Below are 22,124 nucleotides of genomic sequence, written 5' to 3'. Positions count from 1 at the left end.
TGTGTCAAATTGTGCCATCTTCTCCGGTGTGTTATTTGGAGGAAGTGATTTGATCCCTTCCTATTAGTCAGCTTATGGTACAGAACATAATGTTCCATCTCTGTTAAGAAAAAATTCAAATAGAAATGCCATTGCTCTGCTCCAACAACTGGAATTGGGGCCAAATCCCAAGGCAATGCATTGTTGCAGTTGAACCCCCTTCCAGCTGCAGTGAGCTCCCTCAACTTACCAGCTGGTTGGTGTAGGCTCTTGCTCGAGTGACTGCTTTAATACAGTTCCAGAACCTAAGAGGTGTGATGGCCACCACCATTGACTCCTCCTTTTCCCCTGCCCCTGAATTTGGCATAGGGAAGGTGTTATGGGTGGAGGAGCAACAGCAGTGGTCTCCCCCAGGCTCCAGAGACATGCAAAAGAAATGAGTCTGGCAAGAACCCATCCCAACCAGCTGGTGAGCTCAGAAAGATCAGGCAGGCAGAGGTCTGTCAGGAGCCCGTACTGATCAGCAAGTTGCTCAGGAGATCACTGAGCATGGGCCACACAGCTGAAGTGGGTGTGGTAGCACCCCCCTCATTCCTTTCCTGAATCCACCCAGGACCGAGATCACAAGCTGCTTTGTTTTAATTTACTTTTTCATTGCAAAAACATATAAAAGTTTACAGCAGTTTTCATAAGACACAGCATGTGACTCAGCCCCATGAAGGCATGTAATTCTGAAATGCTGTCAATTTCCTTGGTCCCTTTATGTGCGATTAATTTACTGATATGCCTCTTCAGTCAGAATGGTGGAAACTTAATAGGATATTTGGGATGTTTGATGCCTGTTTGATTTTCTATGTACATTGATACTAGCTTATTTGCAATAGGGATCACAAGGCCCTCCTGGACCAAAGGGAGACCCTGGTGCTTATGGCCTCAAAGGATCAAAGGTGAGTCATGAATTTCGGGTAGTATTCATTCAACCACACCTCAGCTTCAGATTTATTCTGTCAATGGTACAAGGGATGGCAGGTCATTGTTTGCTAAATGAAAATTCCATAATGAAGCTTACAAGTGAGATAAGTAGACTTGGAAACCACTCATAGAAAATGTATTTAATGGTTAATACAATGAGTGATGCAGCATTTATTGTTACTGAAGTTTCCTTGAATGCAAATTCATGGACCAAAATTAATACCAATGGAGCTGAGCTTCCAGTGCCAGCTCAGGGCAAAACTCTTGTTGACATTTGTGGGACTTGCAAATGCTCAGCATTTCTCAGTGTGATGTCAAACATGCTTCTCTGGCTAGGCGTAGGGAAGTGTAGGAGTTCAACTATCTTGATTTTGTTACTGACCTTTTAATGGTCCAATTAATTTATATACTGAGGCTTTCCCTTGGTGGACTTCTGGGGCGAAGAAAAAATCAAGCTGAAGCTCCAAATGAATCTAACAACTGAATGCCACCTTGTATAAAAATGAGTGATTGTCTAAAAAGTTATGTAGTGTTAAAAAGTCTTCTTCATGGCAGCTACTGGTGGGGGATCCTTCTAGGATAACTAACAAGCGAGGCATTCATTAGTCAAATAGGCTCTGGAGTGAAGCCAAGGAGTGCAGCGATTCATCCATCCTCAGCCTCCTTATGCTTATTCAGTTTGCATAATTCACTGCAGTGGCTCATGACAAATGTTGCTGTTTCAAGATGGGTAATCCAGAATAACGGTGAAACAATAAGGTGGGCTGTTTCTGGAGAGATGTGAAATGTAAAATGTCAAAGTGCTAATGCTCACATCAGGTTTCATAAAAGAAGATTGAAACGACTGTCACCAGTAGCATAACCAGGGTGGGGCAACAGGGGCAGCAGCCCCAGACACCAACTTGGGGGAAGAGGGTGGAAAAATAAGAGCGTTCACCACATCATGGCCCCTATGTATCATGTTGCCCTGGGCACCCAGATGCCTTGTTACACTTCTGGCTGTCGCCAGAATTATTTCTGAACGTTCTTAAAATATCAGCCATTACACAAAACTCCATGATGCAGACTATGCATAGTTTGTAACCCTCCAGCAATTCTTTCAGTTTGCTGAACATTGTGCTTTATAGCAGAGATTCAGCAAGGCAGCTCTGGTTCTGTGGCTTGTGGGCATCTAGAACCATCGCATCTTTTTTTTTTTTTTTTTAAATAGGCAAGTTTCCAAGGAGGTTTGGGGTTTTGTCAACTAAAGGAGTTAGAATTTTGGAAGCCCAATTTCCTGACTTGCATTCACCCCAAGGCTTTTCAGTGCTCTTAGCAAGTTTTCATAAAACTATGCTGAGCCTGTTAATGTAACCTCAGAAATCTTCCTCCCTCCCTTTTTCCCTCTAGTTCCTATTATAACCTGCCTACAAGGTCAACAACCTGCTGTGTCCCTGTCCTGTTCAACAGCAATGTAAAATTCTTCATGAACCTGGAATTTTTTTTTTCTGAAGGGTTCTTATAAAACACTGTCCCAGCTCTGAAGCCTTTCTCATAAGAATAGATGCCTCACCATAACATATCGCTTCCTGAAATTTGCCAAGTGACCTGGAGTTAATATTAGACTGCACAGAAGCATCCACAGAATACACGCATGCAATCCCGGCTTGGTTAGAGAATAGTACAAGGTGGATATAGAAGCCTGTTTAGTTTCATATCTTCTCATTTTTAAACTCCTGTTTTCTTTGAGATGGATAAACATAAACACTGCCACTTCACATCCTTAAGTATAAAAGGCTCAAAGTGGGCAATTCTCTTGGAAGTTGGAAAAGCATATAGTTAGATCTGCTTGTCCCCAGACTGTTACTTATATAGAGGGTAACAAAGACCCTCATGGTCTTTTACCCTGGATTTATCTCTCTATGGCTTACAAAAAAAAATCTAAATCTTGAAGGGAAATAATTTGGGTAAGAACCTAGGAAATGTTTTTGATTGCTCACAATATGATATAACATACCTGAAATGTACTGGTTTAGATGAAGCAATTTGAGATGGGAACAGTGATTTTTATTTTTAATAACACTGTTTGATTTTTTTGTCAAGGGAGAGCCTGGAGTTAATGGAAAAGCTGGTAGGCCAGGAAATACTGGAAACTCTGGAGAAAAGGTCAGTAAAGTGCTTTCACCTAAGGCTGCCCCTCCTTTCATCTTTGTACTGTTATTCCTTCTCCATGTCTTGGTGCCAGGGCTACGACTAGCTTTATATGGTAGCAACATTGCCACCCAGTCAGTCACAGCAAGAATAGCTTTCTGCCTTTGGTTTCTTATTTCTTCTAAAAATCCAGACTCAAAAGGAGACATTGCTGCTTTGTCACAAACTTTTGAAGCAAATGGAGAGGGATGCATGGACTGTTTGAACAGTGACCCTGCTCCCTGTTAGTACCTACCCTCAAAACACTTACACAAGTATGTCAGTCTATTCATGTGGGAACTCCCATTACAGGTGAAGAAGCAAGTGCTGAAGAAGCAAGTGCACATCTTAAAGTTTGATCTTCAGAGACTTTCCCCCTTTGCTGCAACCTTCTTGTCTGAAGCCAGAAGCTGTCCCTCTGGCCAGCTTTCTTCTTCTGAAGATTAGCTGTATTGTGTAGGTTGCAGCTGTAAAACAATGCCACAAGGCTTTATTTCAAACTCATCTCGGATTTATCTTGTTTGCTTTTGTCTGATTTATTTGTGTAGGGTCCACCTGGGAGTGTTGGTCCCCCTGGAGAGAAAGGGGAGCTGGGGGATGAGGTGAGTCATCTGTACTTTTCTGGAATGGATGATTACATTTGTTGGCAGCTTCAAGTGTTTTAACACCACTTTTATTTTTGTGCAGGGAGCTCCTGGTCAGGATGGCCCTCCTGGAGAAAGGGTAAGAGACTCCTGCAATATGTTACAGTGATGAGATATAGGGCATTGTAACTGCTGTGTTTGGCTAGTCCTCAACAGAGCTGGGGTAACTCAGGGTTGAGCATCAAGGACATAATGGTAAAACTAGAAGTCTGACAGGAAAGAAATGAATGGGTTTCTTCTCTTGATGTACACAGTGAGCCTCAGAGCATGCACTGAGGCTTTACCAACAGTGTGCTGGGGTTTAGTTCAGTCCAGTCCAATAATTCAGTCAGAGTTTTGAAGCTAAATCCTGTGCAAGTCTTTGAATGAGGGAACAAGACATGAAACCTATGCATGCCATTTTGTCTTGGATTCTCAGCTGCAGGATGCTTCCATGTTGGCACTGGAATAACAGATTCAGGGAAGACCTGGGCCATCCTCACAGAGGCCATGTGTTACTTCTCCTTTCATGGCCCTCAGCAGTCACTCCACAGTAGGCTGTGTGGGGTTTGGAAGTGGTAGTGCACCTGAGGTATTTTGATTCTCCTGCCTCCTTTTACAGTTTACATGGTAGGAGGACAATCTGGTCCAATGCTATGACCTTCCTCAAAGAATCATCCAAGATCTGTGTGACCAGGGCAAATGAAGAGCACGATGTGACCAGAGCCTGCAGTGCTGTGTAGCAGGTTCTGAGCCAGCATTTGCTTCTTTTCTAACAGGGCGGTACTGGAGAGAGAGGCCCGCAGGGCACGTCTGGCCCTCGGGGGCCAAGAGGAGACAAGGTAACTACTGACTCATGATGCTGTTTCTCTCACTGCATTGTCTGTGTCTGCTTCCGCACAGGTGCTTCCTCAGCATAACCTAGGAAAGGGCATGTATTAGAGAGTGCAAATATGGGTCCAATATCTGATCCCATCAAACTTCTTTCCTAGGCCAACACCTCATTGTTTTCACAGCTAGGTCAGAAGATAGCATGAGCAGGCCCCTTCATGCATTCAAACAAATCTCTCCTATACCTGGTTTCTACTATTTACTAGTTGTTGGGTTTTTTTTAATGAAACTGTGTACCATCGTGGCCATTGCTTCTGAGGGCTTGGATGGACAGATCCGGGTTCCAAAGGATCATGAAATGTTAGCTTTGGACCTCTTAATCATGAGGGCTGTTATGCTCCCAGCCCAACAGTGCATGTCTGAGCAGTTCCTGTGGCAGTGGGGCCAGAGGGTAACAGTAGCAGTGGAAAAGAGTCTTCCTCCTGCCTGTGTACTTTGTGTATCTGGGTCTGTAGTATGCGGGTCCCAGATGTCAACAGTATAGCAGAGAATGTAGCCATCTGGTTGATTCTCTAGGGGTCCTGGGAGCAAAGCCAGCAAGGAGGGAGTTATGGGGTATGGCCCTGCTGAAGCAGCACAGCTTTATTCTGTAGGAAAAGTTCATCATGTCCTCTTGTCCTTCCACTCTGCTGCCAACCCTTCTTCCAGGATAGAAGAGTGTTAAAGGAAGCTGACAGGCAAGGGTCTTTGGGTAGAAATGATATCTTTTATTAGACCAACTAAACAGTTGGGGAAAAGTTCTTTGCAAGCTTTTGGGCACAAACACCCCTCTTCAGGCATTGGGGGCATTTATACACACAGTTTTGGGTCCCACAATGCGCCAGAGATCCGCCACTTCATAGCAGGCTTGATTAATCAAGTCTGCTCTACATGCAAGTTGATGCTCACTGCGCTGCATCATGCACAGCCAGTGGTGTACTTAGACTCCTGGCCGTCCCAGGTGAACTTTTAGTATTGGGCCCCTTGTACATGCTCAATATTAAAACTTTCTTTTGCAATTTTTTTTTCCACATTTTTGGGCCCTGAGGGGCTGCCTGGTTTGTCCATGACTCTGTTTGGTTCTGTGTGCAATTGTATAAATGGTGAAATGCGTGTCACCATGCAGAAAATGGCAGTGGTGCACTTTTGAACTAAAGCACCTTCTATGTGTTTTAGTTCAAAAGCACGCTGCCACCATTTTCTCAGTGCTGATGCACGTTTCATCACTTATACAACTGTAAGTGTTGTAGTGCCAGGTGCTTTTCAAAGCGTCTGGCATTGCGGTGTATGCATGTGTAAAAATGCCCTGGGAGACTCTGCTGTTGTTCTGAGTTCTCCAAGGTAGAAAAGAAGCTAAAAGTGTGACAAGAAGTCTGTGAAAAGGAAGCTGCTGTCTCAGAGGCCCCAGGAAAAACTCCTTTCCTCCACGGAGATTGCTCACATTGGGAATGATTTTTGCTTTGGAATCTGGGACTTGGGCGGAAATTTTCCAACTTCTCTACCTCAAAAGTTAAGACAGTTGTGGAGGATAGCAGCAAAGCAAGGGACTGGGAAGGAAGAAAGAAAATGATAGCAGAGGAAATGAAGTGAAAATGTTAGAAGTGCTTGGCAGTAAATGGCTCTGAGTTTTCTTATGGCATCAGCATGAATCTGGTATTTCAGCTCCATGAATTCTCTGCATGAGGGCTTTTTCAGAGAGGTCTGTACAGGTTTTTAGGGTCACAGCAGACTCCTTGTTCCTGTGACTCATTAGGGAGTGTGCAGATGCCATTCACTGATGGGTGGTGAGCAGGAAAGTGGAGAAAGGGGGAGTTCTCCCTCAGTTCCCCTTTAAGAGCGTTTTGAGGTCTTCAGGATGGGCTGGGAGTAAGTAGGAAAGTATTTTGCCTGTCTGCCACTTGGTGAATCATTCAACAGGCTCATGAGGAGGAGTTGGGTGGGCAGTAGCACTCACTTGTCCAAAATCAACACACTGAAAACACCAGGCAATGCCACACTTTGTGTCAAGGAGATGGAAAATGTGCCGTTGCTTCGGGAGGTGGTGGTGATGAGGAATAAGAACAACCAGAAGTAGGGCATACTGTACTAGCCTGTCACTGATGAATTACTGTCTGCCTGTCCCTCTCTTACATATGGTAAGGCTGCAGTCATTGCTGTTTTTTACTCTACAACCAAAACACAAACGAGTCTTTTTTCCTCATCCATGTTTTAAAAAATGCATGGTGAAAACACCTGGGAAGCTACCGCTTACTTACGAGCCAGATTCAGAACTGAGTCAGTGGAACATGCACCCTATGTTTTGCTTTTGTAGCCGGGCAACTGTAAGGATCAGTGCAAAGTATCTTGACTAAGATTTCCATATCTGTGTCCAAACAGCACAGCAGTAGTGATGTGTAAATTGTCACTCTGTGTGCAAGGCCTTTGAGGTTTGGAAATGCTCTTTATTCCACATATTCAGTGAATGGCTAATAGTTTTTGCTGAAATTGGTTATTTTGGGGGAGAGTCGCAGAACCAGCTCACTGTAGGAAATGCTCCCCCTTTGCCATCCACCTCACTTTAAGCCAAGAAGCCAGTGATTCTCACTTATATGGGAAGTCAGAAAGCCTGGGTTTAAAATCTTCCTCAGCCAAAGAAAACTTGAATCCCCAGGAAAGTGCCCTGTCCACCATATTAGTGTGTTATGGTGTTGACCTTTCTTAGTCCTACTGTTCACACTGTTCTTCAACTATATATTCACTGGGACAGAGAGAGAGGCCAGAAAGACTCTCCAAACCATGACCAGAGCAGTCATATAGAGCATTCAGGTTCAAGTCCTGGAGTCGATGAATATTTGATTTTTTTAATGAAGCAGAGCAGCTCCAGAAGGAGAAGTTGAGTACAGTCCACTGCTAGCCCCTGTCCTGAGATGGGTGAGACCTGGGTTGAGATCCTCTTTTTGTCAGTTTTGGAACAGGGATTTAAAATCAGGTTCCATGTGAGTGCCCTCACCACCAACCTATGGAGTCCTTTTCACTTTCTCTGATCCACTGAATATTCATTTAAACAAAGTGATATACAATGAATAAGAGACTGAGAGAATATTCCTTCCCTCAACACTTTGCCCACCCCCTAGCAGGGCAGTCAGGCCACTCTCCTTGGAGATCAGAGATGTAGATTCAAAACCTGCTCAGTCTGCTTTGCAGCAGAGTAAGACAGGTAGAAAAAGTTTCTTCGAGAGCTGTGCATTTTAAACATCAAACAGCTGCATCTGGTTAATAAAAAGTGGTTTCCTGTACTGGGCACAAAGTTCTTCCATCCCTGCAGGTCTTTCTCCTGCAAAGAGCTGTTAACAAGCAAGGGTTCTGGCAAGCTGTTCTATTCGCTTGGCGCCCTATCAAAAATAAGAGGTTCCCTTTCAAGTGTCACCCAAAACCTGCTGGTCTTGCAGAGCCATTTCACCCACTTATTACTTGGCATACAGGGCAGTAAGCAAGGCCTGAGGATGAGATGAGCATTGGAAGTGGTGGGGGAGGAAGCTTTTTAAGCACGTTCAGACACACTCCTCCAACTTGAAGCTGCTGGCAGCCCTCTGGGGAATTCCATGTGGTTCTGAACATGCCCCATTTCAGACAGTCTGGCCAGCCAGAGAGGGGGAGAAGAATGCCCTCTACAGCAAGTGGCTCTCACATCAAACTGCTCCTGGTCATTTATTTCTGCATCAACTCCATGCTCAAAAAGAAAGCTGTGGGATGACGGAGCCAACAGGCTCACAATAAGCCAGCCTGCTGCTAGATGGACAGAAGGCCGTGTCAGTGGAGAAAATACAGCTGTGCAGAGAAGACCAAGATCTAGGAGGTTAGGTCTGGGTTTCCCTACAGATCCTTTAGGTCAGTGCAGTTGTCATGTCATTGCTTTGCCAGCTGCCACTGAACCATCCCACAAATACATTCAGTGCTAGGTTTTCCCCAAAATATGCCAGAAATGTTTTACTACCTTCTCCCTCATGGTGGATTGTGAAAGCTTGGAACACCCCATTTCATCTCCACCATTTAGATCTGGTGACTTTATTTCTGATATCACACTTTTCACTTTATCTACACAAGTTTACATGCACAAACCATCAAGAAGAGTCACATAAATGTCTCCTGATGGCACCTGCAAGAATCAATTAAACTACATTCTCAGGTCTAATTGATTTCCAATCAAGCATCAACCTGAATAAAACCAAATAATTTCCCAGAGCTGATGTTGGCAGTGACCACAATTTAGTAACGATGACAATAAAGCTGAAACTGAAGAAGATTGCAAACAAAAATACACTAATAGTGCAATATGACCTAGAAAAGCTCAGGGATCCCACAATAAAGACTGACTTCAACATAAAAATTGGAGGAAAATTTGAACCACTCCTAATGGTAACTGACTTACAAAACATTACAGATGGATTCATTCAAGCAATTAAAGAAACAGCAGAAGATTTGCTTGGAACAGCTATGAAAAAGAGTAAACCATGGATAAACAACAAAATCATGGAAATGTATGATGCATGACAAGCACTGAAAGCTAAACATTTTGATTCAGAATCTGGCAGTCTCAATTACGGAGAAGAAAACAGGAATGTAAGAAATGAAATTAGAAAGAAGAAGGAAGACTGGATTCTAAACAGGTGTGAAGTAATTCAAAGTGGTTTTAAGAACAACAACAGCAAGAAAGCTTTTGAGAGCCTGAAGATAACAAAAACACACTAAGCAAGAACAGTGGCTGTAGAAGACAAGAATGGAAAAATACTTACTGAAAACAATGCGATACACAAGATATGGGCACAGTATACAAAGGAACTCTATAATGACAACATCCAAATGGAGCATGAGGTACTTGACCAACTAGAGAAAGGAGTACCTGGAAACACTGAAGAGGAAGATGCAGAAACCTTAAGAAGCAGAAGAACGCATTAGATGCTTGAAGATTTAGCAAGGACCTGGGGTAGACAACATAGCTGCAGAATTCTTGAAGACAGGTGACAACATTGTTAGACCTCTACTCCATGTGACGCCCAGCGACTAGGGAGATAACAAATTGATGCCATCACACATCACCTGCACACATTGCTCATCAACAACTTTATTCAAAATGGAGACAGCTTTGGACAATGCTCCAACAAACCAGGGAGCTGCTGCAAAAAATAGTTCTTTCCATATTTATACACCTTGGTTTATGCTTATTAACATTTGCCACACCTTTGCCCCTCCTTTGTTTCACCCTGAGTCCTTCCCATCTTAAGCTCTGCCTCTGTTTACTGTTTACTTCATTAGCATGGAATTGCCTTTGCATTTAACTTTACACATCTTTTCGCTATGAGCGCATGTTTAAGACCCTGACCCCATTTTTTTTCAGTCTCTTGCAGTCTTTTGCTGAGTTCTTCACTGTCTTCAAGATCTTGCTTCTCCTTTATCTCCCAACAATAGCTGGTGGTCTGCATGCTGTTTTTCTTACACAGTGAGCTACATATCTTACAACACTACGACATTGTTAGGAAAAAGTTTGCCTAAGCATCTCGCAATGTTACTTGTAACATACTATTTTGCCTTGTGGTTAGCAGCTTGCTAGGCCACAGGTTATAGCCTTTTATTCAGCTGGAAATCCAGTGCTTCTTAGGATCCAGACACTGTCACCATAACAAAAGTAACAAGCATGCTTCACAAAATTTGCAACATGATATGGAGGGAGAAAATTTGGCCAACCCAATGGATGAAATCAGTCATCATTCCCCTTCCTAAATAGGGAATCTCCACCAATGCACAAAGCTTCAAATGGAAACCATGCTGGTAGAAAAGCAAGTTGGGTTTAGAGCATACAGAAATACCACAGAGCAAATCCTCAACATCCAAGTACTGTGTGAAAAGCACTGTGATCGCAAAAAGAACGTCACCATACTTCATAGACTTCAAGACAGCTTTTGATAGGGTGTGACACAAAACACTTTGGCTCACTAAGAAGAAGCATAATATCAGCAGATCTCTGATAACACTAATAGAAGAACTTCACAGCCGTGCAAGTAGCGGAGTGCTGATCAACAACAATATTGTTGAATGGTTTGTGACTTCAATAGAAATGTGCCTAGGTTGCCTGCTCTTACCTTGCCTTTTCAACCTCTTCCTAGAGCCAATCATGTCAAATACCTTAGAGAATTTCATAGGAATTGTATCAGTTGGAGGGTGGAAGATCAAGAGCCTGCGCTTTGCTTAACACATCCAACTGATAGCAGGGACATCTGAAGAGCTTCAAGAACTTACAAAAATGCTAGACAAAACTGCAAGAGCTGCAAAATGGAAATAAGCGCTAAGAAAAGCAGTCATGACAAATCCCAAGATCACTGACAGCAATGTTGATGTGAAGATTGGCAATGAAAAACTAGAAAGAGTAACAAGCTTTAAGTATTTGGGAGCCACCATCAGAGAAGACTTAACATCTGAAAAGGAAGTCAAGACCAGAATAGCCATTGCCACCAGCCAACTAAAAAAGTTAAAGAAAATCTTTAACAAGCAGCAATATTACACAGAAGGTAAAGTTACATCTGCTGCATGCAGTAGTTGTCTCTATGATGCTTTATGGGTGTGAGGCATTGATGCTTAATAAGAAGTTAGAGAATAGAATTGAGGCATTTGAAATGTGCTGCTTTAGGAGGCTGCTTCACATCTTGTAACAGAGCACCAGCCTAATGAGTCCATCAAGCACCAAATCAGTCAAGAAATTGGAACCTACAAACCATAGTCGGAGGTTGTGCAACAGGAAGCTGCAGTGGTTTAGACACATCACAAGAAGACTGGACACCCTTGCCAACACCATAATGCAGGACACAGCAATGGGAAAGAGAAAAAGAGGCAGATCCAACAAGAGCTGGGGAACCAATATTAAGGACTGGATTGGGCCTCAGCTGGCAGAGTGTACAAAAATAGCCAAACACAGGGCAGAGTGAAGGAGGGTTGTTACAGCATCTAAAGTGCCCTAGTGGTTGCAGTGGCCTCAGGGCTGACTTGACTTGAGCTTGATTACCCTCAGGGGAATACTTGCAGTATGTTCTGCCCTTTTCTAGCACTGAATGCTGGAACTCTAAGACACTAGCAGCTTAGAAACTGAGCAGGAGTTCTTAAGGCTAGGGGGGAAGCTGTACAGCACAGTACAGAGGAAGCTCCATGGGGTTTTTGAACCTTGCTTGCTAGAAAATGCCAAAATTGTAATTTCCTGTTTACATGCTATGTTCTGGGAACAGCAACTCTGCTGTATGTTGTTTGCAAGGCAGATGTGGGCAGATGTGCATGAAAATGAAGCCACCATAGGGCCTTGGAATGAAATTGTTAAGGAAGAGAGAGGGGCTAATTTCCAAGATTCAGTTTAGACACGAGGTATGACTGCATTGCCAGAAATTTCTCCATCAGTATTCAGGGCCCTTTGAATGTTATGTTTTATATTTACTTCTTGGCCAGCCCTGATGGAAGTTTCTAGCTAGCAAACAATGGATTTAATTCTTCTAAACTGGTATTTTGTCCAAGCTCTACGCCATAGGCAGAGTCTTAAATAAGGTAGGAAAGTAACAGAGACGTATTAACAAGATTTTTTTTATTTCAGTGCGCCAGTGACTGGCTTAGCACAGCCAGGCTGAAGAAGTGCTTGGTTCAAATAAGGTTATGAAATAGAGAAAGGAGTAGTTCTTTTGGACAATGTTTAGATACTTACCAAGTTGGTCAGACCATGCATTGCCAACAGATCTAAGTGTAGATATGAGAATGCACAGTGGAAGTGCACATATGGGAAACAATATGCTGTGCACATAAGTGAAGTGCATTTTGCTTTACTGAGATTTAGCTATTCATCTAAAAGGCTTCGAGTTTGCACTGAGTCCTGGGGATGACAGAGCATGAGGATTTCTTGTCTTTCCATTTGTAATCTTAACAGTACATTCATCTCTTTCAGAGACATGACATGCATATTGGAATGGACTGTGCCCACCTGCATGCAGGCATGGTGCAAAATATCTGGGAGTTCTTTGCAGATTTTTGTTTCTTAAGTTAGGGGCAGACATTACACATAAACCAATTTAAGTGATCAGAAACTGGTTTAAACCTGTAACAAAACAGATGTTCAGTGCACATAAACCAGTTTGAAAAAGGCTGAAACCAGTTTGAGATAAACCTGGTTGAATGTAGTATCAGACTTAACTGATTTGGGTCAAACCACTTTATGCAATGGCTGTCCCAGACCCCTTGCTGGTTTAAGTTAAACCTGACTCCCATCATGCTCTCTGGGCTGGGTGGGGCTCTGTGTTCCACAGCAGAGCTGTCCACTCCCCTCTGCTCCCTGGCTGGAGCTCAAGCAGAAACTGCAGGCATCTGCCTGCTCCCCCACCACTCCCCTTCACATCCCCTCTGCCTTACAGACACCTCTCAGCATTAGCTAACAGACCACATGCTGGCTATGGTCCATGCTGTGGTAGACAGGACAAAGGGAAAATCAACAGGTAGCTGGTAATGTCCCTCTGTTTTCTTAATGGGGTAATAAACACTGATTTGGGGGTAATAAACACTGTTATCAGTTCCCTGCTAGGCTGGTCAGGTGGGAGAGGGGAACCCTTCACTAATCAAAGTGTCCTGCTGGGGCCTGACCATGTCCCCCAGGTCAGGACTGGAAGGAAAGGGAGGGCTGCTCTAGCATCCTCCAACTTCTAGCCTGAGCCACTGCAGGCATGTGCCTGCATGTCTGGGATGTCTGTGCAGTTACAAAGTGATTTAGCCTAGCCAGTTTAGACTAACCTGCAAAGATTTAATCAATTCAGGCTCTGGATTTTCAAATGTCTGTCCCTAAACTTAGACAATGCTCCATACTGTCTGGTGGTTGTAGTCAGCCTGATATAGTCACTGGAAGATATTTATTTAGTAACCTTGCATTGTGTGAATCCCTATCTTTTGCCCTAAATCCAGAGCTTCTTGACAAAACAGCATGAGTGGGGGCTGAGGTTTAATGTTAAATGGGAGATTTCAGAAGGAAATAAGGTTTTTCATTTAAAATGTAATGAGTTAGGCTATCCAAAACAGAGCAGAAAGGACAATTTTAATCTGTTTCAACTATATATAATAGTTGAACCATTACATTATTAATAAAATGAATTATTAATTTCAAATAAAATATTTGATACACTATTAAATTAATAATAATGTATGCATTGTTAATTATATTATGTTATTCATATTATATATAAACCCTATGAAAGTTTAAAAATCCCAGATTCATTGGAGAATTACTGCTTCCATCCAGCAGCCAGTGTCCATTCAGCTCAGTCCTATATCTCCCCTCACTCCCTCCTTGCTGCCAGAGGAGCCAGCCTGCAGGACTTCACACATTCTGTTTTTAACGGGTGTGAGGGAGAGAGTGCTAGCAAAGTAGTGGGGATATCCTGTCCCTTTGAAAGTGTTCCATGAGAAAGAGCTGAATAGTTTCATCCCCATCCTTTTGGCACCCACTATACACATGCTGTCCTGCTGTCTAACATTAGGATTGTTTCCTTGGCCTTTGGTCCTTGAAAACCTTTTTAACCCAGCAATGTGAATTAGAGTAATCTGCTCTCCTCTCCCCCTCAATTCCTCACCAGGGCCAAATCCCTACCCACCAGCTCTGTGAGCACGGAAGTTTCTAAGTACACAGGAGCCACTGTGGTTGATTGCCAAGAAATAGAGGAAAGGCCTAGGGAAGCCAGCAAGGAGGACTCCCCATCCCCAATTTCTCCCCATCCATTTGCATTGTAAGTCATCTGTAGCTATGGCAATGTGGACACTAGAGACCAGTTTGGACGGATGTGGCCATTGCATTCCCTGTTACATAGGTTTGTTGGCTACAACTCTGCTGCGCCAGTAGACAGGATGCAACAGCTGTGAAACAGCTGTTGTAATGCTCTTGTCCTGGGGGAGGGGAAAGACCCTTCAACCCAGGCAGAGATCCCATATTTATTTGAGTATAAGTATCAGGGCAGTATATATTATTGGGAGCAGCAATATTAAAAAAAACAAAGCATGCTGAAGCGAAAGGCTGTAAAAAGACATGGACTTGGTCTGTAAACCCTTTGGGGCAAGGGGTTACCACTACAGGTATTTTTATAACCCCTTGCAGAGTGGGGCCAGTGTGTGCCACTAGCCGCTGAACAGATAGCAATGACAATAAGTGACTCTGTGAGGGTTGTTGAAGCAGAAATGAGATTCCTTTAAAAGAAAAAAAACCACCATCTTTTCAGCTGCCAGAGATTAATCCAAGCTTGAAACACAATATTATTCCCCACCTCCCTTCTTTGGGGAGACATTGGGTCCTTAGTAGGCTGGACTTCCCAGTTAGATCCTGCCTCTTTACTATGTGACGCCACATCTCTGCATGTGAATTCTCCTGGATGTTAGATGAATCCATCTGGTTTTTGTGACTTAGTTCCCCTCTCAGTATGCTCCATGTCTGAATAAAGTTCTGATTTTAGAAGAGTCCTTTTTCTTCCCAGCATAGCTGCTTTTGCTGCTTTTCTACTGCTCTCCTCTAGCTTTTGTGGGACTCTGTTTCCAAAATGCCTCCTTGAACTTATACATTTTGCTGTCTTCATTTTCAGGGTGAGCCTGGCCCTCAGGGTGACCAAGGGCGAGAAGGACCTCTTGGACCATCTGGAGATCCGGTAAGAACTTGGCTAATTGATTCAGAATCTTGCTGGAATTGAGAAGGAGGACAAATGGGGAGTCTGTCAGATAAATAACATGTGGGGATACAGATAAAATGGCTCCCAGCCTTCTGATCTGAAAAGACAGATCTGAGTTTAGGAGTAGTAGAAACGGTGCATAGAGGAATCCATGACATGAACACACCTAGAAAATGGAGACTTGGCTAGCTGTTTAGGACTGAAAAAATTCCACGTCATTTCCTCATCCCCCATAGAAACAGATGCCAGCAAGTCTGTCAGAGAGATCTGGAATCCTACAAATATGAACTGCAGCAATGTACAGAATTTTAAGGCCTGGGCCAGATCCAGCTCTTCAAGTCATGTGAGTTAGGGGGACTGCACTTCTGAGGAAAGTCTCCACACCTCCCCAGCATTGGCATTGACAGCTTTTGCATCTATGAATGTCCTGTTTTAATTCAGGCTCTACTTAAGGTCTCATTCCTCCAATAGTCCTGACTTCCTAAAGTCACTTTGTAAGAATTTTGCTCACAAGTTCTAGTGCTACTTTCGTGGCTGAGTGAAATCCAGTGGAAAACGAGCCAGAGCGCAAACAGTCTTGTTGATGCTCTGAGTGTTTTTATCGTTTTATCATCTGCTCAGCATTAAAACAGACCTTCCCATGAGTCCTTTCTGCCCCTGCCCATCTTTGCCTTCCAACCAGGACCGTCCTTGCATGCACCATCCATCGTCCCTTGAACCCAGCTCCAAGCCAAATGTTTCCAGCCGACCATAGAGCATCACTCCTCTGCTTTATTAAATCCTCTGCACTTGAGAGTGGAGCTGTTGGCAGTGACTCGCTTTTGGTTCCTTGTCAAATCTCTTAAGACCCAGCACACTCTCCAACTTTAATCTCTTATAGCTGTAATATTGAGCACAGCTGCAATAAACTGTTTTTGCTTGTCAGCTGAGCTGCGAGAACAAAGGCAAAACAGCCGCTAGAACAAAAACCTGCTAGACCATCAGCCCTGAGACCAGGGTCTTCCTGCCCAAATAATAGGGAGAGGTAACTTTTGATAGGACCCAAGATAGAACAAGCATTGTTATAAAAATTCCCAGCTGCTGGAAGTGGCCCATAACAGCAGTGGCTTTGATTCTCCCCTATGTCAGGACAGCATCAGAGTATGTGTACAAAGCCCTATAATGCAGACATCAGAGACAATGATATTAAGCACTCCAAATCTGCCTTCACACAACTTGCAGCTTAATCCAGGGCAGCCGCGTGGAAAGGTGAAGCTCTGGGGAAGGAGCCGGGTCTGGTTTATAATGCTCTGTGGGTGCCACTGTTCATCAGGACCAGTATGCAGATACCTTGGACTGACAGCTGAATCCATTTGGCAGAGTGGATGGTGCTGAGCCAGTCCCTTCTGTCTTTGCATGAGTAAAGCTTCTGCAGCAACATGAGGCCCTTTGACAGTTCAGCCCCAGAGTGGCTGCTTCTCTTCTGCCATTTGTTTAGAAAGAGTGTGGCTACTTGGGACAGTTCTGTGGTAAAAAACTCAGTTCTTTCCCAAGGGCATTCATACTATTTGCCTTATGCTGACTCGGGGCCTCTTCCCAAAGTCTTTCCAAGAGTAGTCATTTTAAAGGGCTCTGAAATGCAGGTCTTGGCCTAGACTTTCCCCTGCATCCATCCATCCTGGAGCAGGAGACCTAATCTTGTCCTTTGCAGGCATCTTCTTGTCCCTTGCAAGCATCTTCTCCCATCTCCACCAAAACTTTGCCATACAAATCTGAACTTGGCCAGAACGGTAATGCTTCATCAGGAATGTCCCTAGTCTAATTCCAGTACAGTAAGGGAGGAAGAAGGCCTTTGTTTTAGGTTCTGGGATATGTGGTTTAAGGTGTTGAGAGGACACTGAGTGGGAGATGGCAAGTGCAGGGCTTGGAAGGTGTGGGACATATCTCTGCCAGTTGTTAGGGGAAGGTCTTAACCATGAGAAAGGACATCCAGAACCCTAGGGCTGCAGGCAGGAATATTTCTGAGGAGAAGAAAAAAGGTAAAAACAAGTAGCAGGACGGACCCAAATTATGGGAACATAGAATCTGGGAAAGAATGTGACACCAGGGACCTGAATGAGTGAGAAAATGAGAGAAATGGCTCCTGGGAAACAAAGAGCAGGCTACAGGTAGCTTTGTGTGGCTGTCATTAATTGCTTAATCTGGTAGGTGCAATCGTGTATAAACCTGCCCCATCCTCACTTCATTTGAACCTGGCTGCTGAACAAAGGTTTGTGTCAACAGATCTGCATAGACCTTATTAGAAAACTGCCTGTTATAATGCCTTAATTAATTAATGCTGTTAAAGGGAGACAAGCCCAGGCACTTGAACTGAAAGACAGCTTGGAGCACCGCTTCACTTCTGAAATCTGCAAGTGCTAGGGGGAGGTGGAGATGTTATCACAGACATACACAGGAAAACATTTTTCTTGTTTTTTGCTGTGAGGATTGGGGGTGCATTGCAAGCCTTCACCCCTATCAACTGCAGCACAACCTATCCATTCAAGGTCATTCAATTTTCAGTGTGAACACAGGCATGTGCATACCTTGTCATCACTAGCACAGCATTTCTGGAGTTTGGTTTTTTCCCCTCTTGTTCTTCCTTTTATTTGCTTATAGCCCTAATATATGCCTGGTTTTTTCAATATGTTGACCCAGCAGCACTCCAGATTCTCATTCTGTTTTGTTCTCTTAAAAATGTATGTAGGTATGGGAGGGGAGAAGGTACTGAGTATATACTGGATGCATGTCAAGGAAGTGACAGTGATGGTAACCACATCATTCTCCAGTTACATCAGCTGTATGCTGTGGATAAAAATATCCACAGGACGCTCTCATGAGAGCACCAGATTTGATTTGTGCTTGAGGCCTGTTTATGGTTTAAACTGGAGATATAGACATTCAGGGAAATAATAAAATAAAATCCAATCTAAGCTTCAACCCAAGGCTCAAAACAAAGATTTTTAGATGGGTTCATTTCTAAAGCCTATTCAGCACCCAGGACAAAGTGGATTCTGTTTTCAGCAATTCCGTTTGGCATTGCTTGGTAAAATTCAGGGAGCCAGCCCGTCTCAGCCGGTCACTACTGTGATGCAAGTTTTAGTACATGTGTTCTCCTTCCTGCCCCAGGATCCCATTGATTCTATCAGTTGCCTAACAGGATATGTTCTAACATTAGATCCGATTTCTCCCCAGCAATTTCTAGCAAAAATAGACACAGAGCTCCAGTGAGATTTCATAAGCAATTGCATTTTAAGACCTAGTTTTTCCATAAGCTGAAGAAAAATGCTTCATTTTGGCCAAATTAAAAATAAAAGTGTAATCAATCTTGAAGGGAAGTAGTTTGGCAAATAAAAGTATTTTTCAAGGCTTGTTATCTGCAAGTTCTGGCTCATGGAACATATTTCTTTTGGCTGGATGTCAGGGCTGCTGCTAATACATGACTCCATTTCACTTTCTTTCTGTTCATGAGAGAAGCTAGAGATCAGAGCATTCTTTCCTTGATCTTTTTGGTGGTTACTTCTAGCTGTAGTATATCACTTCCCTATTGGACAGCATACAAAAGGGAAGTAGACAGGGAGGTAGTAAGACTTCCTGGCCCCCAAAACCTGTTCTACAAACTCATCAATTTTCTTTAGCAATACTCATTCCATTTACTATAACAAGTCTGTAGAGGTGACATAGATAATGCAAGAACTGGACAATGTTCCAGAAAACATGAATGAGAACAGGGACAGTTTTCTGCTGCTGTTTCCAAGCTTTCCTTGCATTCATGTTACTGTAATGTAAAGGAATGCAGCAATGTCCCTTTAAACAATGTATTAATACTCCAGTACAGAGGTGGACACTTATTTTGGCTGGAGGGCCACTTAATGAGTTTTGGAGATCTGTGAAGTAGGGCTGTGCAGAATTTCACCTGCTGTTTCAATTCAACACTGTTTCAACTCATTTTGAGTTTGAAACAGCAAAATCGAATTGAAACAAGGGGCTTTGAAATAGTCTCAAAACAAAACGAGGTTAGTCTAAACATTTCAAAAGTTTTGAAACGTTTCAAGTTTTGAATCAGCCAGCAGCCAGGTGGTAGGAGACAGGGGAGAACCCCCTACTATCAGGCTGGGCTGACTTCCCATCCCCCACTCTACATTAGGCTCTCAGTACATTTCAAGGTGCTCCTGCCCTTGCCCCTGGCCTTACCAGTCATGTAGATGTTGTTCCTGTACCCGCTGCCCAGGTGCTCAGAGAACTGGGCCAGGTAGAAGTGGTACATCAAAGGCAGGTGCATGTGGGCCAGCAGCTGCAGCAGGAACAGTGTGGCTCTTATGGGGTCACAATATGGTCATTAGCAGGGCCCCTGTCCATTGATCACCCATGGCTCCTGACCCAGCACATAGCAGCACGCAGCAGGACCCAACCTGGCCTGAATCACCCATGTCTTCCAGCCTGAATCTTGGATGTGCAGCCAGGTTGCTGCACCAGCCACATGTGGTGGCTCAGCTGGCCCAACTGGGCCTGGATCACCCGCAGCTCCTGTTCCCAGCCCTGGGTATGTTGCTGGGTCTTTGCTAGCTGCACATGGCAGGACACAACGGGGCCCAGCCCAGCCTGGCCATAATCACCTGGCTCCCAGCCTGAGTCCCAGGCATGTGGCTGGGTCTCTGTATCAACCACATGTGGCAGCACACAGTGGGGCCTGGCCCTGCCCAGATCACCCATGACTCCCAGCCCCCTTCCTCTGAACATGAGTCCCTGGTGCACGTAGCTGCACTTTGACTCTTACGGAGGGCAGATGCCTCACTGGACAGAGGCTTCCTTTCTCCAGCACCCCTGTCTTTGGGCTCAGGAGCCAGGCAGGCTGGGAAGTGGGGGTTGGCTGCCTAGCAACTGGGGCCAGCACCTACTGCACAGAGGGCAGTAAGGCGCCAGCTTTCAGAGGGACAGCAGTCTTTCAGAGGGACAGCAGTGGGCCAGAGATGATTCTCCTTCAGAGGGGCACCCACAGGCCAAACAGGATTTTTTGATGGGCTGGATCTGGCCCATGGATTGTATTTTGCCACCCCCTGCTCTCATAGATACTCATCATGCTCCTTGGTTTACAAGTAATTGAAAACTATCCAGAAACAGTGTATATAGAGTTGACATGGTTATTTGGCAGTCAACTGTGCTCCTGTGATTTCTTTTAATGTTGTTTTTGTCATGTAAAAATGGAAAAATATGACAACGAGAGATGAGACTGGGATTTCATATTCTTCAGCTTCCAAGTAACAATAGACTATTTCTCAGTGGGATATATTTATCCAGGCAGAGCTAGCCCATTCAACCTTCTTTCTGAAGCACTGTGTTGTGCCACGTAGACAGATAATGAGTCCACTGAGAATGCCTTCCTACATCTCTTTAATCTGCAAGAAAAAAGATGACTTGTTTGGGTTTCATTACAAGTAGAAGGAGTAAGACTTAAAATGGAGCTAGATGCAGCAACTGCTGTCTTACGGTCATTTCACAGCAGGTCTTTCAGAGACTGCTTTAAAGAATGAAACTGGAGAAAACTTCTGAGTGTTTCTAAAACCTTGCAGGGGAAATCCTTTGTTTTCCTGGGCATTATTGTAGTGAGGGTAACACTTAACTAAATCTCTAGATCATGAAGCAAAAGGCAGCTCTGTATTACTTGCCACAGAGCAACACGAAGATTCAGGTGAACTGGCAACATGTAAAACATCTGAGAAGAAAAGAAATTATGAGCTCCAGCCCCAAACCAAAAATATCTGTACTTTGGGCAAGGCAGCAGATATTTTTCAGACCAGTATCAAGCTTACCTAATATGTCACACTGTGAGGACTGTGGTGTGGGTAGTCCAGTGGTTAGGGCTGTTGATTTCCAAGCAGGATCAGTTAGGACAGAGGCATTGATGTTCTGAAGACGGGATACTGCAGATGGTTAGAAGTCCATGACAGGCCTCGGTACTTGCTTGGGATCAGTGGCCAGGATACAATCTACAGGTCAAGATTTTGGGACAGGAGCCATGATGCCAAGCAGAGGTCAGTAATCAGGACACCAGTCTGAGGGTCAGGAGCTAGAGGCTGAAGACAAGATACAAGGCCAAGACCTGCAGCCAAAGTTTAGCTGCAACCCAGGAACTAGTCAGGAATCATGAGGACAGGGACTAGAAACCAGGCTAGGATCTAAAGTTGCATTGTGCAGCCAGAGTATAATCACTTGGGTTGTGCTTAAAAGTGGGCAGGTCAGTTAGCAGGTAGCCTTCTTAAACCTCAGCTGGAGCTAATAAGCTTGTCAGGGTGCCTATGCAGTGTTTCATTGTTCTGTATTCCAGTCAATAAAGTTTAACCCTTACCCTTCTCCTTTTCCTTCTCCACTGTCAAACTCATGGATTGTCCTCATGGATTTTCTCTGAAACCAGTTTGAGATAAATCTGGTTGAATGTAGTATCAGACTTAACTGATTTGACTCAAACTGGTTTATGATATAATATCAAGGGCTATAGGCTGTACAGGAGGGACAGGACAGGGAGGAAAGGTAGGGGTGTGGCACTCTACATTAAGGAGGAATACACATCCTCATCAAATAGCACAGGGTCAGAGAAGGGGCACGCTGAAGTGCTCTGGGTTAGAATACAAGGCTGTCAAGGGGAAAGGAATTTAACAGTGGGGGTCTACTACAGACCACCCAACCAAGGGGAAGAGCTAGACCGGGAATTCTTAAGTCAGCTCACGGAGGTAGTTAGGTCAAAGGACGTGGTCATCATGGGTGACCTGAACTTTCCAGACATCTGCTGGGAAGA

The 22,124-nt window shown here is 44.1% G+C and overlaps 1 protein-coding gene across 1 annotated transcript in view; it reads left to right on the top strand.

The window, feature by feature from the left end:
• COL6A1 (collagen type VI alpha 1 chain) overlaps window positions 1-22,124 on the top strand; it is a 78,061-nt gene that overhangs the window by 30,610 nt on the left and 25,327 nt on the right. Inside the window, exons 15-20 of the mRNA XM_019553918.1 lie at window positions 864-926; window positions 3,034-3,096; window positions 3,669-3,722; window positions 3,808-3,843; window positions 4,523-4,585; window positions 15,230-15,292. Of these exons, the coding sequence (XP_019409463.1) occupies window positions 864-926; window positions 3,034-3,096; window positions 3,669-3,722; window positions 3,808-3,843; window positions 4,523-4,585; window positions 15,230-15,292 (342 nt within the window). The remainder of the gene's footprint in view (window positions 1-863; window positions 927-3,033; window positions 3,097-3,668; window positions 3,723-3,807; window positions 3,844-4,522; window positions 4,586-15,229; window positions 15,293-22,124) is intronic.

This window comes from Crocodylus porosus, unplaced genomic scaffold, assembly GCF_001723895.1.
Source record: "Crocodylus porosus isolate Cpor-Errol unplaced genomic scaffold, CroPor_comp1, whole genome shotgun sequence".
Lineage (NCBI taxonomy): Eukaryota > Metazoa > Chordata > Crocodylia > Crocodylidae > Crocodylus > Crocodylus porosus.
This window is presented reverse-complemented; position numbering and strand designations above follow the sequence as displayed.